Here is a 15,065-nt window from a genome sequence, read left to right as displayed (position 1 = left end):
AGAGTCCCAACTTGAAATTACAGATAATACTTACTAAATGTAGTCTTTTGTTTTCCTTGACCCAATCGTTCTTTATTCTTTATTTAAAATGTTTTCAAGGCAAACTTATTTTTTAAAAAATACGATAGTGTTGTCAAGATTAGACACAGTGCTACATAAAATAGCATTATGATATATGAACCAATGTTGTTTTCTGTGCTTCATTTAATAAACTTCATGTTTAAAGGCATCTGATATGCCACCTTTTCTGACTGCTGCACAATGAAGGAAGCCCAAAGTATTTCCCATGGATGGCTATTCAGTCTCTGCTCGAAGACCTCCAGCAACAAGAGCTGACCACAACATTATGCTAATTGGTTCCATTGTTGAACTGCTGTCATTAGAAAGGGTCTCCTAATATTCACCTGAAATCCACCTTCCCATAACTTCAGTCCATAAGATCTATCCTTGTCCTCTGGCACTGCAGAGAACACAGTTTTGCCCTCTTCAGGTATTTGAAGACTGTGATCGTATCTCCATTCTCAAGGCTAAGCAGACCCAGTGTCTTCAAACTTTCCTCAACAGGTTTCCAGCCCCCCTGCCCATCTTTGCGGCCCTCTTCTGAACCCCTTCCATTTGCTCTGCATCTTATTAAAGCATGGGCCCAGTAATGGGCCCAGTAATCTATACAAGGTCTGCTAGTGCAGAGTAGAATGAAACTATTGTTTATTTATTTACCTCATTTATACCCCGCCTAATTCCCCAAATGAAGAGCCAGCGTGGTGTAGTGGTTAAAAGCGGCAGACTCTAATCTGGAGTACTGGGTTCGATTCCCCTCTCTTCCACATGAAGCCTGCTGGGTGACCTTGGGCCAGTCACAGGTCTCTCAGAACTCTCTCAGCCCACACAGAGGCAGGCAATGGCAAACCACCTCCGAACGTCTCTTGCCTTGAAAACCCTATGGGGTTGCCATAAGTCAGCTGTGACTTGATGGGACTATCCAACAACATTTCCCCAATGGGAACCTCAAGTGGCTGACAAAGTTGTTTTCCCCTCCTCCAGAATGACCCGGTGCTTGCACAGGGGGAACTTTACCTTTACTATTTTACCCTCACAACAACTCTGTGAGGTAGGTTACGCTAAGTGTGTGTGACTGGCCAAAGGCACCCAGCAACCTTTCATGACAGAATGGGAATTCAAACCTGGGTATCCCAGACCTTGTTTGACACTCTAACCCTAAGGTCCCCAACTTGGTGCCTGTTGGTACCATGGTGCCCACTGACATTTTTTCTGGCATCTGCCAAGTGTTTTTAGAAAGTAAGCAGGACCAGGCGGGGCTTTTGCCCAGCACTGCATTTGGTTGGCCATTGGAGATCTGATTGGCTGTTCATATTTTTTAAAAAATTTCTGGAGCAGCTGCAACCACAGTGTTGGTTTTATTATCTCAGTCCTCTTTCCCAGCGTTATTTTTAAAACTTACCCCTCTCCTCCCCTGCACTTGGGACTTCCTCTGTGTGTGTGCATTTCACTCCACTTCCTGAAGCAACCATTTTGTGGTGGGCTCTGCCTCCCATGCCAGCCAGTTCATGGCTGCACCTAACACCCTGCATCAAAATCCCAGCGCTGAAACAGCATTAGTCTTATCTGTAGTTGTGTCACACTGTGACACTGTAGCTGTGTCCATTTGTGATTAACTGTAATCCCGAGATTATTTCCCATGTATTACTGCCAAACTAGGTATCCCCAGTTTATACCTGTGCATTTGCACACTTGATTCTTTTGCTTAAATATGGTACTTTCCATTGTCTCATGTTGCGCAATTTCCCCATTTAACTATATATGTATTACACAGATCTTTTCACTTTCCATACACCTTTGATACATTCAACTGTAGTCTGCCTCTTACATGAATGCTATTTCATATTTTCATGTCAGAACTAAGGCCATGTACCACTTGCTCTTTCAGTAAATATCTACAAATACTACCAACGCAAATGTACCCTAAGGAATGTGATAGACCTGATTGTAATATTATCTATTAGCCAAATGGTTAACAGCGATTAACTAATAATTTCCTGGATTGAGGCAACTGTTGCTATTACTTAAGGGTTTCATGCGAAGGCGTTACAGAGATATAGGCTGATGACGTAGTGAAAAACACAGAGAAGGCAGTTGAATAAAAGAAAGAATGCAAGAAGCTGCACATAAAATCCTGGTAAAAGATCCAATAATTACCTGGCAATTTAACAACAAAAAGTTGACTCACCTGGAATACGATCTGATTTCCACTGGTTAAATTAAAATCTTCACCAGCGAGGATAGGATCCTTTACCTCACCAGTCAAATCATTAGTCAGAGTATTAGAATAATTTGCCTTCGAAAAATTGAACTGGCTTTTCCTAGAATCTGTGGTGAGAGAAACCTCTTGGCAATAAGAGTGAAGAAAAGCTCGAACACCATCGATCCCCACAAATTGTGAGACTGGAACGCCACTGAAATTCACACTCCCAGAAGCACACAGCTGTGAAGTTCTCCACCTGTGCAACCTGATAGCCAGCAACACAAGCAGGAAGGCGAAAAACAAGCAGGACACAAAAGCCACAGCGACCACCAGGTAGAAGGTGAGGTCCGACTGGGGTTCTGCTGGAGCTGAGATGATGCTAATATCAGAAAGGCTTTCTGGGATGCTGTCGGCCAGCACCACAGTGACCATGACGGAGGCAGAGAGAGGGGGCTGCCCATTGTCCTTCACTAAAACTACCAGGCTTTGCTTGAGAGCATCCTTGTCCAGAAAGAAACGGGCTGTCCTGATCTCTCCAGTGTGGAGTCCTATGGTGAAGAGTCCTGGCTCTGTGGCCTTGTGTAATTGATAGGAGAGCCAGGCATTCTGGCCAGAGTCTGCATCCACCGCCACCACCTTAGTGACCAGGTAGCCAGGCTCAGAGGTGCGAGGGGCCAGCTCAACTCCAGTGGAGCCATCAGTGGGAACGGAAGGGTACAAGATTTCTGGAGCATTGTCATTCTGATCCAGGATGAAGAGCATCACTGAGACGCTGGAGCTAAGTGGTGGGGAGCCTCCATCTTGAGCCTTGACCAGGAAGTTAATTTCTTGGAACTCTTCATAATCAAAGGAACGCAGGGCATAAATAATCCCAGTCTCAGAGTTAACAGAAAGGTAGGAGGAAAGGTAGGAGGAATCATTGATATCTGTTTCAGTGATAGAATAAGTTATTCTAGAGTTCTCATCCCAGTCTGCATCACTTGCTGTTAGGGAAAAGACTGAAGCTCCTCTCTGGTTATTTTCCATGAAATAAGATGTGTAGACTGATTTTGAAAAGTGAGGAGGGTTGTCATTTGTATCTACAATGTGAAGCGCTATGACCATGGCTGTAGAAAGAGGAGGTGTCCCATGATCAGTTGCAGAAACAGTGATATTGTATGATTCTCTCTGCTCCCTGTCAAGGTTCTCAGCTGTTACCAAACTGTAAAAGTTATCTGTGGATTTTTTCAGCTGAAAAGGGAGGATTTGGGAAATCAAACATGTGACTTCACCATTAATTCCTGAATCTCGATCTTCTACATTTAAAATAGCAATAACAGTTCCAGATGGTGAATTCTCCTTGACGGAGCTTGTGAGAAAGGTTACAGTTAACTCTGGGGCATTATCATTCAGGTCTTTAACGGTGATCTCAACCTTTGCCCTGTTGAACAGTCCGCCATAATCCTCAGCGTGCACCTCAAATTCATAAAAGGAGCATGCCTCAAAGTCAATGTCCCCCATTACTGTTATCGTGCCAGTTGTTGAGTTTAAAAGAAACATTTGTGAGTCCCTCTTGGTGACCTTTTTGAAAGAGTATTTCAGCTCTCCATTGATTCCTTCATCCAGATCGACAGCTCTAACTGTACAGATTGTGGACCCTTTAGGAATATTCTCTTCAATGCTCACTGCATACAGGGGTTGACTGAATACTGGCGCATTGTCATTCGCATCTGAAACAATTACTTTGATTTGAGCTGTGCCAGTCCTGACTGGATCACCTCCATCAGTAGCTGTGAGGATTAGTTCATACACTGATTGCTCTTCCCTGTCGAGCATTTTTTCCAGCACCAGCTCCACGTGCCTGGCACCGTTCTCTCCCATTTTCACATCCAGAGAAAAATGGCTGCTGCCTGTAAGTTGGTACCTTTGCACAGAATTAATTCCAAGATCTTGATCCTGAGCTTCAGGTAGAGGAAACCGAGAGCCTTGGATAGCTATCTCATTGACTTTCACTTCTTGTTCCCCAGGAGGGAAGTTAGGGGCATTGTCATTTATATCTGTAATCTCCACTTCAACTCCATACAGTTTTCTTTTACTCTCAACAATAACCTGAAAGTTTAAGATGCATTTCTCTGCCTGTCCACAGACTGCCTCTCTGTCTATTCTCTCAGAGGTTTGTAAATGACCATTGTGGATGTTTAAAGAAAAATACTGAACCATACCTGTTCTGGTAACTATACGCAGGTCATGGTCTGGAAGATGCTTTCCATCCATCCCTAGATCCTCTGCAATATTCCCCACGAAAGAGCCTTTCTGCATCTCTTCAGGAATGGAATAGTGAATCTGCCCAGCAACTGCTTTCCAGACAAACAGCAGGATTAGATATTGTAAGATTCCCTTATCTTTGCAGTTCCACAGCTTCTGTGTTTCTTCCATCTCCTGACAGCAAGGTAAAAGGCACTGGTTCTCACTGGAACAGGGCTAGGGTCCTCTGTTTCTTCGTAAACCAAATGTTGAATTTGAAGACTGATCACTCTGTTACTCTGAGTAGTAAAGAATCATGGAGCGGAACTGGTGGTTTTGAGTGCAGTTTTCTGCTGAATTGGTGAACAGCGACACCCAGAGTCTCATCCAAAAACGGCAGGTTTTCTTTTGTTTTGTTTTTGTCATGAGATTATTCTCACATCTTTGGTCATTAGATTCTTCCTTTTCTTCATCAAAAAATTCTGACCAAAGCCTGAACTTCAGGTCTGCAGATTCAGAATCTGATTAAGCAAATGGACCTGAGTGTATCCCACAGATTCAAGTACAGCCTAGTATACTGCTTAAATCTGTTGATCCCCTTTCTGTTGTGTATACATATCTTTTTATTTAATGAATCTAGGTATACATTATGTTTAGGATTTTTGCTTTTGGTTTGTTTGTTTGTGGGGTTGATTAATATATGTATGTAAGTAGGAAAAGTGATTTATTGAAAACAAACCTAAGCTTTCTGGAACTAAGATAACTGAGTTCTCACCCAGTTATTAGACCTTTGGATTCTCTGGGGCTACCCAACTGTCACGCACATTTCTCCTGCTGGTATTCTGATACACTTTCCCTATACACCCCCTGGGGGCAACTGTAGGCATGCAGCCTGAACATTTAATATGTGAGAGCTTAAGAGTGCAGTGAGGGGGGCAATCTTAACTAAGTTTGAAACTGGAACAACCCGAATGTAACAATATGCTCAAATGAATTTATTAATTTAAACTGAATTGGATTTTGAACACCAGGTACCCAAGTTTGCATGTATGCCCTTCATTCTAGGATGATCAGTGACTGAATTTAAATTAATAAAAAAGTGTTTATATCTGTCCAGTATTCCATTATCAGAGTAAACCATTTTAGCATTTCACATTCATAAAGCCGTAATTTCACGAGGAAGCGTGGTGTAGTGGTTAGGAATGGTGGAGTCTAATCTGGAGAACTGGACTCGATTCCCCACTCTCCCACATGAGCATTGGAGTCTAATCTGGTGAACTGGGTTGGTTTCTCCACTCCTACACATGAAGCCAGCTGGGTGACCTTGGCTAGTAACATTTCTCTCTCAGCCCCACCTACCTCACAAGGTGTCTGTTGTGGGGAGAGCAAGGGAAGGAGATTGTAAGCCAGCTTGATTCTCCTTAAAAGGTAGAGAATAGGTAGAGAAAAACCAACTCCTCCTCTTCTTCATCCAGTGATGTGGAAGGTAACCCATAAGAACATAAGAAAGGCCATGCTGGATCAAACCAAGGTCCATCAAGACCAGCAGTCTGTTCACACAGTGGCCAACCAGGTGCCTCTAGGAAGCCCACAAACAAGACGACTGCAGCACTATTGCCTCCCTGTGTTCCAATGCACCTAATATGTTCCAATGTGTTCCAATGCACAGGCATGCTCCTCTGATCGAGGGGGGGGGGAATTGGTATGCATCATGACTAGTATCCAGAGTCCTCTTAAGAGCTGAATGTCTAAATGAAAATATACAGTCATGAACCTCTTCACAAATGGAGCACCCGAGAAGTTTTCAGTTATTTGTGGGGTGAAGGAAACATGGATGGCAGGGCTAAAGATAGGTGTGATCTAGAGAATAACATCCAGTTCCACCCCATTTACTCTATAACATGCTTTATGCTTTCTTTGGAAACTTTATCCAGATATGCTAATAATCTAAAAAAAAATGCAACTGACATTTGAAGGTCTTGTTTCCAGGCAATCTAGTCAACAACGGCTTGCTTGTTTCCCTTTAGATCTCTATGAAGTTCTAGAGACTTGCTTTTTAAACAATGAAAATCATCATCATCATCATCATCATCATTTGTTTATTACGGTCAAAGACCAGTTTATACAAAAAGAGATATCATAATAATTAAAACAGAATGTCTGATATTTGGTAAAATAGTCTGTTTAACGTAAAAGTCATTTTAGCAGCTTCTTCTGCCTTATTGCACATGCCCTAGCACAGAATCTCGCAACCTGATAGGTAATATCTTTAACAGAATCTTCTAATAATAAAGTGGTATAACGAACTCTGTCTTTATCTGGGAAGCTAGACAAAATTGGATCAATGAGCATTTTGCGTATGTCTTGATAAAATGGGCAGTGTAATAGCACATGTTCAACAGTTTCCACCATTCCAGATTGGCATGGACAGAGGCAGTATTCGTAAGGGAGACTGGCATACCTCCCGTCAAGAAGAGCAGATGGAAGGGCATTAAAACGTGCTAAGGTGAAGGCTCTCCGGTGTTTAGGGTGTTCTAAGGTATTGAGATAATTTGGAGGGGCCAAATTTTTTTTACGGTTCTCCGAGTAAGCCCTTGATCTGTCATCTTGAAGGGCAATGTCCCAAAGCCTCTGTTTGACTATTGCTTTTGCTCCTTGATAGCCAAGATTTAGAAGAGTTGTACTTGATAAACCTAAATGTTGGAGTTTATCCTCGGTTAGATTAATCCATCTTGAGGAGAAATTATCTGCAAAGATTAGGGGAGTTAAACCAGATGAGGACAATTTAATCTTTAACCAATAAGAAATGGCATAGTACCAGGCTCGTGTTTCTAATGGTACCATCCCGGCTTCCACTCTAATCAGTGCAGTTGAAATACATTGAGGGACACCGAATAAGGATCTGAGAAATTTTGACTGGACTACTTCTAATTTGTGAAAACTGTTATAGAGGCATATCTGCAACCCAAACGTGAGTTGAGGGATCACTTTCCCCTGGAAGACTTTCATGGCAGAAGGTATATGGGCACCCCCTTTTGTAAGGGAGAATCTCAAAGTTGCCATAGCAGTCCTCTGGGATGTCTCAGACACTTGGGACAGCTGAGCTGACCATGAGCCAGAGGCTTGAAATGTTATGCCAAGGTATCTAAACATCTTGACTTGGTCGATCTCATGGCCGTCTATCTGCCACTTATGTTTTCTGGTCTTGTGAGAGAAGACCATGATTTTGGTCTTAGTAAAATTAATTAATAAGTGCTCCTCTTTGCAGTAAAACGCCAAAGCTCTAAGGGCTCTTCTAAGTCCTACCTCTGTATGCGCTAAAATTACTGTGTCATCCGCATACAAGAGTGTGGAGATTGGTCTGTTTGCCATGATGGGTGGGTGGAAATTAGGGTTAGATAGGCATCGTACCATAGAGTTTACATAAAAGTTAAAGAGCAGTGGAGCTAAAATACATCCTTGCTTCACTCCTCTTTTAACTGGTATCTTGTGTGATAAATGGCCATGGATGTTACATCTCACTGCCAAATGATTATTTTCATGAAGTGTGCGTATGAGGACAAGCAGTCTCCGATCTATAGTAGAAGATTCTAATTTTTTCCAGAGTCTGTTACGCGAGATGCTATCGAATGCCATCTTGTAATCAACGAAGGCTGCGTAAAGGCCCCCCCAACAATGAAAATCTAGGAATTCAGAGATAGAGCTAGTATGTATTTATCAGGTGGCATTGACCCCACAAGCCTTCTGTATCTCCAGGTCTGGGGGAAAACAGAGGCCTTCTGTTGACAGTGTGTTGGGGGAGAATAAGTGGGTGAAAGGACTGGTGGAGGAATGCATCAGAAGGCCCTGCGGTTCCATCCTCCTTCAATTTTATTTCCTCTTAAAATGCAACACTGAATGTGAAATATAGAAATGTGAAATATGGAAATATCACAATATATTAATGATAACAACAGAGAACACTGAAGGACAGAAAACTAGGTAATCACCATGGTAGATCTTTGCGGAATTCTATTTATTACAAAAATCAATCGAAATACAATGTAAAATAGAAGACTGTACCAAATGCTATGTTTAAGTAACTATTGCCAAATACCCAAAACTTTTGACCAAGACATATCAGTTTTTCCCTACGTCCATCCATTTGATTTGATAATTTCTTTAAGTGACTGGAGTTGATATATTTAATACATTGCATTCATGGAATAATCTCAAGCACGTATCTGATAAAAACACTAGAGCAATATTGCATCAAGGAACATGGATAAATGCTCTTAGATCACGTAAACCAGAATTGCTGCAAAGAATACAAAAAGGGAGCTTGCTGCTCTATATGGTGCCTATCTCAGCCCTGGCTTGAATGGGCTTAGGATGGTAACAAAGTCCTACATCAATGTATCCTGAAGATATGTGGGTGGCAAACCCTGCTGGAACCATGCCAGGATAGACTGGATGGCAACAGGCTGTGTCATGGGAAGACCAGGGCTTAGTCACCAACTTAAGTCTCACCAGGCCCAGGCACACCCCCAACATTAGTGCAACACTACACTAATGTAAAATTGAGTGGCAGCAGGGCCAGGTCATAGGCAGACCAGGGCTTACTCAACTTCCTATGCCTCTACAACTCCAAGTGCTCTCCCAGTTCCAATGCAGATGTTATGCCTCTAAAACCTCTGACAAATCACTGAAACATTCCATAGAGGTTCATGCCAGTGAAAACCTCAAATACCTTTCACACCCCACCTCCAAGACCTGGGGGAGCTTAAGATACCAACTGAATCTATAGTCACTTACAGCCTTCCAAGAACTATATAATACTATGTAATACTCTTTCAGGCAGAAGGCAGCTGCTGCATCTAAGTTCTCAAATGCTGAAGGGGTCCAATTTAGATTGGAACTGCAGCTGTGCAGGGGGAGGAGAGACTTCAACAAGTCATCCCCTGCTCAGTTTTCCTGGTGTTTAAATTTGCTGAATTGTTTTAGCCATACAAGTTTATTTCTCTCTTCATTGGCTTCCCATCAATCGGGGAGCCCAAAATTCTTGATCCGGTGGGCACTTTTGGAATTCTGAGATAGTGTATTGGGTAGCACCACCAAATGGCTTTCGTAGGAGCAGGAACCAATCACAAAATGGCTGCCATGGGGAACAATCACAAAATGTTGGGAGGTTCTAAGCCAAGCATCAACCTATCAGGCAGGCAGCTGTTCCTGAATAGGTGCTCCATGCCAATCCAAAGCTAATACCTCCCGTGGTCAGGATTCACCCTTTACTTTAGGGAAGAATTAAGTGGGCATCAGGGAACTTATGCATGAGCACCATGGTGTTACCCAACGGGCTGCCAATCTCCCGGACTGGTCATGGCAACCCCAAACAGATGCGCGCCAACCCCAAATGGAATGGGGACGGCTCCCACGCCAGCAAGTGAAATTGACAAGGGGGAGAAGCCTCTTGGAGAGAACCAGAGGGAATCCATTTTCCTATGTGCCCCGTTCCAGCAGAAGCCATCTCGCAGGGAGCTGTCAAGCACATAGTCTTCGTCTACACCCCCCTCCCCAGCCTCATCAGCATGATTAATAGCCCATTGGAAGACATCAAGATACCAATGAAGGATCGTTCTCCGGCTATGCAAAGTGACGCGCCCCGGACACAGCTATGCGCGTCTTTGTGTTAGAATGTTAATCCAATCTGCAAGCAACTCCCGGTCCTCCCGGAATTGCGCAAATCAATGGAAATAGGATAGTTTGCTCAATTGCCCTCTTGCCTCACCCCAGCAGCCAACCATTAGTCTTTTTATCACCTTTTGTTTTACATGGGAACCACGAAAGGGTAATCTCATTACCCCGCCCCAGTAAAGAGTATATCTGGGGTCCCCACTATCTATTTGTTACCTTAGGTCTTCCCCTGGCATGCATGCCATCACGCTGGTGGTTTGGGCTTTGCGCAGCCTGACCACGCTCCCCTCCCATTTCACTGGTCGAACCTCGGGAACCCCCCTTCCATCCCCCCCTTTCCCAGTATTTTAGCCCACGGAACCCGGGGCAACTGCGCTTCAGGACAGGTGCAGTATTTCCCGTCATCAAAGTGCCTCCCACATGGGCAAACTTCTCTAAAACTACTCTCTTTATTTCCTAGGATCTCTGTGTTGTTGTGTACATGTGATTTGAGTGTCTGTGCACATACTATTAATAAGTAAACCTTTGAAACTAAATCCATTGACTCCGCTTTATTCTTTGAATCATGGTTTGGACTCCCGTAGACACAGGTTAGATCCTGCAGGTTATGCCCATTGCCAGTTATTGAATGCTAATTTCCCCATATAAATATTCATAACTGAGCAATTTGGATAATAATGGTAACCATGGGTGTCATGTTGAATATCAATGCTGTAAACGAATACATGATATTTTAAAATGCCATGGGCTAACAGTAGAACCTTCAACATTTGAGCACACTATATATATTTGTGATCACTGGTCTCCAGTGATCATCATACTACTGTAACAAGATGGCACTAATCCCTTTTTTAAAGTATCCCTGAGATATTACATACATTTGTCCTTAATAAAGTCTTATTAAAACTGTTACACACATTAACGTAGGCTAAAGGAGAGATACCAGGAGCCAAGCTATCTCTAAATTGTTCCCAAATCCTGGATTTGCTTATTTCATATTTACCTGCCCTCATCTGTACTTCCTTGCTTAAAATTATTCAGGCAGAGAATGGTATACTTGCTTCATATTCCTCTCCTCCCCCTTTGAAGGATAAATACCATCATAAGTAAACAATTTTAGTAATGTATTTTGTGATGTTTAGTACTTGTACTTACTAGGTTTTATGCAAGGAGACTTGCAATTCCAAATACATTTCTTTACCATATTAGGATCTTTTAAAACAAAACCTCAGGGATTTGAAGAATAGTCAGAATCTTCCCTTTTAGAGTGGCAATTTTGCCCAAACAAAGTTTTAACTTTTTCAGAAGTGTCAAAACCATTTCCCCTTGCTTTACTAATGGTTGAAAATTCTCTCTCATCAGCCTATCCACATTATCTACAAGCAAGAATCCTTCAGATCTCCACTGGGACCCTGTCATGTTTCTAGTCCATGTTCTTATGCACCTCCATATGGATTCTTAGCAATACCAATTTATCTGGGTTAATCTTATAGTCTTAGATCATACTAAATTAATTTAATAGTCTGACCACATTAGCAAAATAAATTTTGGGGTTACACGATGTAAAAAACAGTTCATCTGCATAAAACCATGTTTTGTTGATTAAATTCCCTACCCCAATATTCTGAATATCCTTCTAAATCTAACTGCCAAAACTTCTATATGCAGATTAAACAACAACAGGCATGCTGCCTTCCTTTCTTCTCCATAGAAACTTCTCCATTTGTGGAGAGATGGGCATTAACTAATATTGTAGTTGCTGAAAGACTATATATTGGAGTAATCCACATCTGGAAATGATCCCTGAAACCAGATACATGTAATGTTGGCGTCAGAAAATTCCACTCGCTCCTTTCAAAAGCCTTTTCTTTATCAATTAAGTAGAATGCCATTAGGGTTTTTTTTCTTAATTAAGTCAATGAAATTTATCATTTTTTTCTGATATTCCTCTCTCTCTCTGTGTGTGTGTGCATTTTCAGCTCTCCCCTAATACATGATTTGGAACATTCCTAAACTATGGGAAATTTACATCTGAGGTATTACTCATCATGAAAAAAGACTTCTCATCCCTTTAAGTGGAGTGAATTGTTTAATATCCAGTCTCAGTTACTTTAGCTGTCTGAGTCTGATAGTGAAATTTCATGGCAACATGGTGTGCATCTATGATTGGGTTTTTTGCCACATGACCACAATGGGACAATATGTGAACTATTAAAGAAACAGTCAGTCCTTGAATGTGTTTTTGTTAGTATGGATAGAAAGTGAAATGTTTTGATACAGACATATATCTATATAAATCTATCAAAACGAAGTCCTCAAGCCAATCTAAAAAGAACTTTGGGATTTGAGTACGAGTTAGTCTTATTTTATCTATTACATCTTTGAAATCTCCTGCTCACTATACATAGAATCATAGAGTTGGAAGGGACCACCAGGGTCATCTAGTCCAACCCCCTGCACAATGCAGGAAATTAACAACTACCTCCCCCCACATCCCCAGTGACCCCAACCCTCCCCCCCACCATGCAGGATCCCACAATCAAAGCACTCTCAATAGATGGCCATCCAGCCTCTGCTCAAAGACCTCCACCGCCCTTGCTCTACAAAAAGGAATGTCCAGAGAACAGGTCGTCTTTTTATTATTCATAGAATAATAGAATCGTAGAATCAGAGTTGGAAGTGACCACGAGGTCATCTAGTCCAACCCCCTGCACAATGCAGGAAATTAACAACTACCTCCCCACACATCCCCAGTGACCCCAACACTACCCCCACCATGCAGGATCCCACAATCTAGGGTAAAGGTAAAGGTCCCCTGTGCAAGCACCGGGTCATTCCTGACCCATTGGGTGACGTCACATCCCGACGTTTCCAAGGCAGACTTTGTTTGCGGGGTGGTTTGCCAATGCCTTCCCCAGCCATCTTCCCTTTACCCCCAGCAAGCTGGGTACTCATTTCACCGACCTGGGAAGGATGGAAGGCTGAGTCAACCTTGAGCCGGCTACCTGAAACCGACTTCTGTCGGGATCGAACTCAGGTCGTGAGCAGAGCTTTTGACTGCAGTACTGCAGCTTAATACTCTGCACCATGGGGCTCCTATGATGGCCATCTAGCCTCTGCTTAAAGACCTCCAAAGACGGGGACTCCACCACCCTCCAAGGCAGCACATTCCATCGTCAAACAGCCCTCACTGTCAGAAAGTTCTTCCTAATGTTTAGGTGGAATCACTTTTCTATTAGTTTAAATCAATTACTCCGTGTCCTAGTCTCTGGAGCAACAGAGAACAAGCGAGTTCCCTCATCAACATGACATCCCTTCAAATATTTAAACATGGCTATCATGTCTCCCCTCAACCTTTTCTTCTCCAAACCCAACTCCCTAAGTCTCTCCTCATAAGGCATGGATTCCAGACCTTTGACCATTCTGGTCGCCCTCCTCTGGACACACTCCAACTTGTCAACATCCTTCTTAAATTGTGGAGCCCAAAACTGGACACAGTATTCCAAGTGAGGTCTGACCAATGCAGAATACAGTGGTAGTATTACTTCCCTTGATCTACATCATCCATTGACTGGAATAGTTGTTCTATTAGTCTGCTATAAAAAGACCTCTGCTTTTGTTCTGAATTACTGGCATATGAACACCTCCCAGGTGACCTTAGAACTGTCACAAACTCTCAGTCGAACACTCTCACAGTGTTGTTGTGAGTGTAATTAATCTTGTGAAGTCCACAGATTCATTATGGATTCCCTGCTTTTGCTGGATTTCCTTACTTTCCTTACTTTCTACACCTTTTTATTTAATTAGTATGTTCCCTAGCTGTTTAAGGCATCTAGCTTGGCTTCTTGTCTTAGAGCCAACAGGCATGTGGCTAATGGAGATTATTCTATCTCTTGGGGAGAGGCATTATTACTCCTCTTTCTGTCTTCATTTGCCAAAGTTAGCAGGAATAGGCCAGATGCTATGAGCAAGGACACCCCAGTCTGTAGCAAGGAGTGGGCTCCAGACTATCTGTAGATTTCCTGGATTCATTCAGCAATGGTAACTGCTGTCAAAGGAATGTGCCCTCACACTGGGAATTGCATGAGCTATATCCACCAGTTCCGAGGGTAGGATAAATGAGCATGTACATTTATATTAAGGAAATAGCTTATTTTTAACTTTTTAAAAAAGTAAACGTCCCCTGTGCAAGCACCGGGTCATTCCTGACCCATGGAGTGACGTCACATCCTGACGTTTACTAGGCAGATTTTGTTTTACGGGGTGGTTTGCCAATGCCTTCCCCAGTCATCTTCCCTTTACCCCCAGCAAGCTGGGTACTCATTTGGGATTTTTAACTGCACAAGGCAATTGCCTGGTTTGGGTCTTTTTACCCTGGCTGGCTCAGACAAGCTTCACTGGTTTTATTTTGTGCCACGTGCATCTGTTTGTGCAAGCTAGTCAGATGCTTTTCACCTTTGCTTTTGCATTGCTCTACTCCTGCACTGATTTTTATGCTAATTGCAGTAATATTTACACTGTTCTCTTTTAAGCCATTGACCAACAGGTTCCAGTTCTAAAGGTAACCTATTCAATCAAGTTTAAAATTCTGCCAGGATGTTTACACACCTCATACTTGTCCACTGTTAAGGCAATGCCATTCTTGCGATAAAGGAGACATTGCTATGGGGACCAATGCAAAAAGAAGGGTATTTCAAGTTCTTCCATTTAATATTTTTAATTACCAGAGTAGTAACAGTGGTTAGTGCATCTGATCTATCCTAGGGTTAATGGGGAAAGGTGAAAGGGATTAAGGGTGGATGTGTGTGGTTCAACAGCTACCCCAAAGAGGTGATCTGACCCTCCTACTCTTGAAGGTAAGCAGAAGTAGCCATTTGAAATAAGGTACAGTAAAGAAATGCTCAGAATC

General features: G+C 42.6%; 2 protein-coding genes across 2 annotated transcripts in view; both read right to left on the bottom strand.

Annotated features, from left to right (window-relative positions):
• The window catches only part of LOC130488791 (protocadherin gamma-A12-like), a 358,724-nt gene that overhangs the window by 323,214 nt on the left and 20,445 nt on the right, over nt 1–15,065 (bottom strand). The gene's annotated exons all lie outside the window — the stretch shown is intronic.
• LOC130489187 (protocadherin gamma-A8-like) lies at nt 2,078–4,675 on the bottom strand. Its single transcript, XM_056862924.1, has 3 exons — nt 2,906–4,675; nt 2,215–2,500; nt 2,078–2,118 (listed from the first exon to the last, which is right to left on the bottom strand). Exons 1-3 carry the CDS (start codon nt 4,673–4,675, stop codon nt 2,078–2,080), a joined length of 2,097 nt encoding a protein of 698 aa, XP_056718902.1.

Source organism: Euleptes europaea, chromosome 17, assembly GCF_029931775.1.
Source record: "Euleptes europaea isolate rEulEur1 chromosome 17, rEulEur1.hap1, whole genome shotgun sequence".
Lineage (NCBI taxonomy): Eukaryota > Metazoa > Chordata > Lepidosauria > Squamata > Sphaerodactylidae > Euleptes > Euleptes europaea.
Note: the sequence above shows the minus strand (reverse complement) of the source record. Positions and strands in the feature narration are given on the sequence as shown.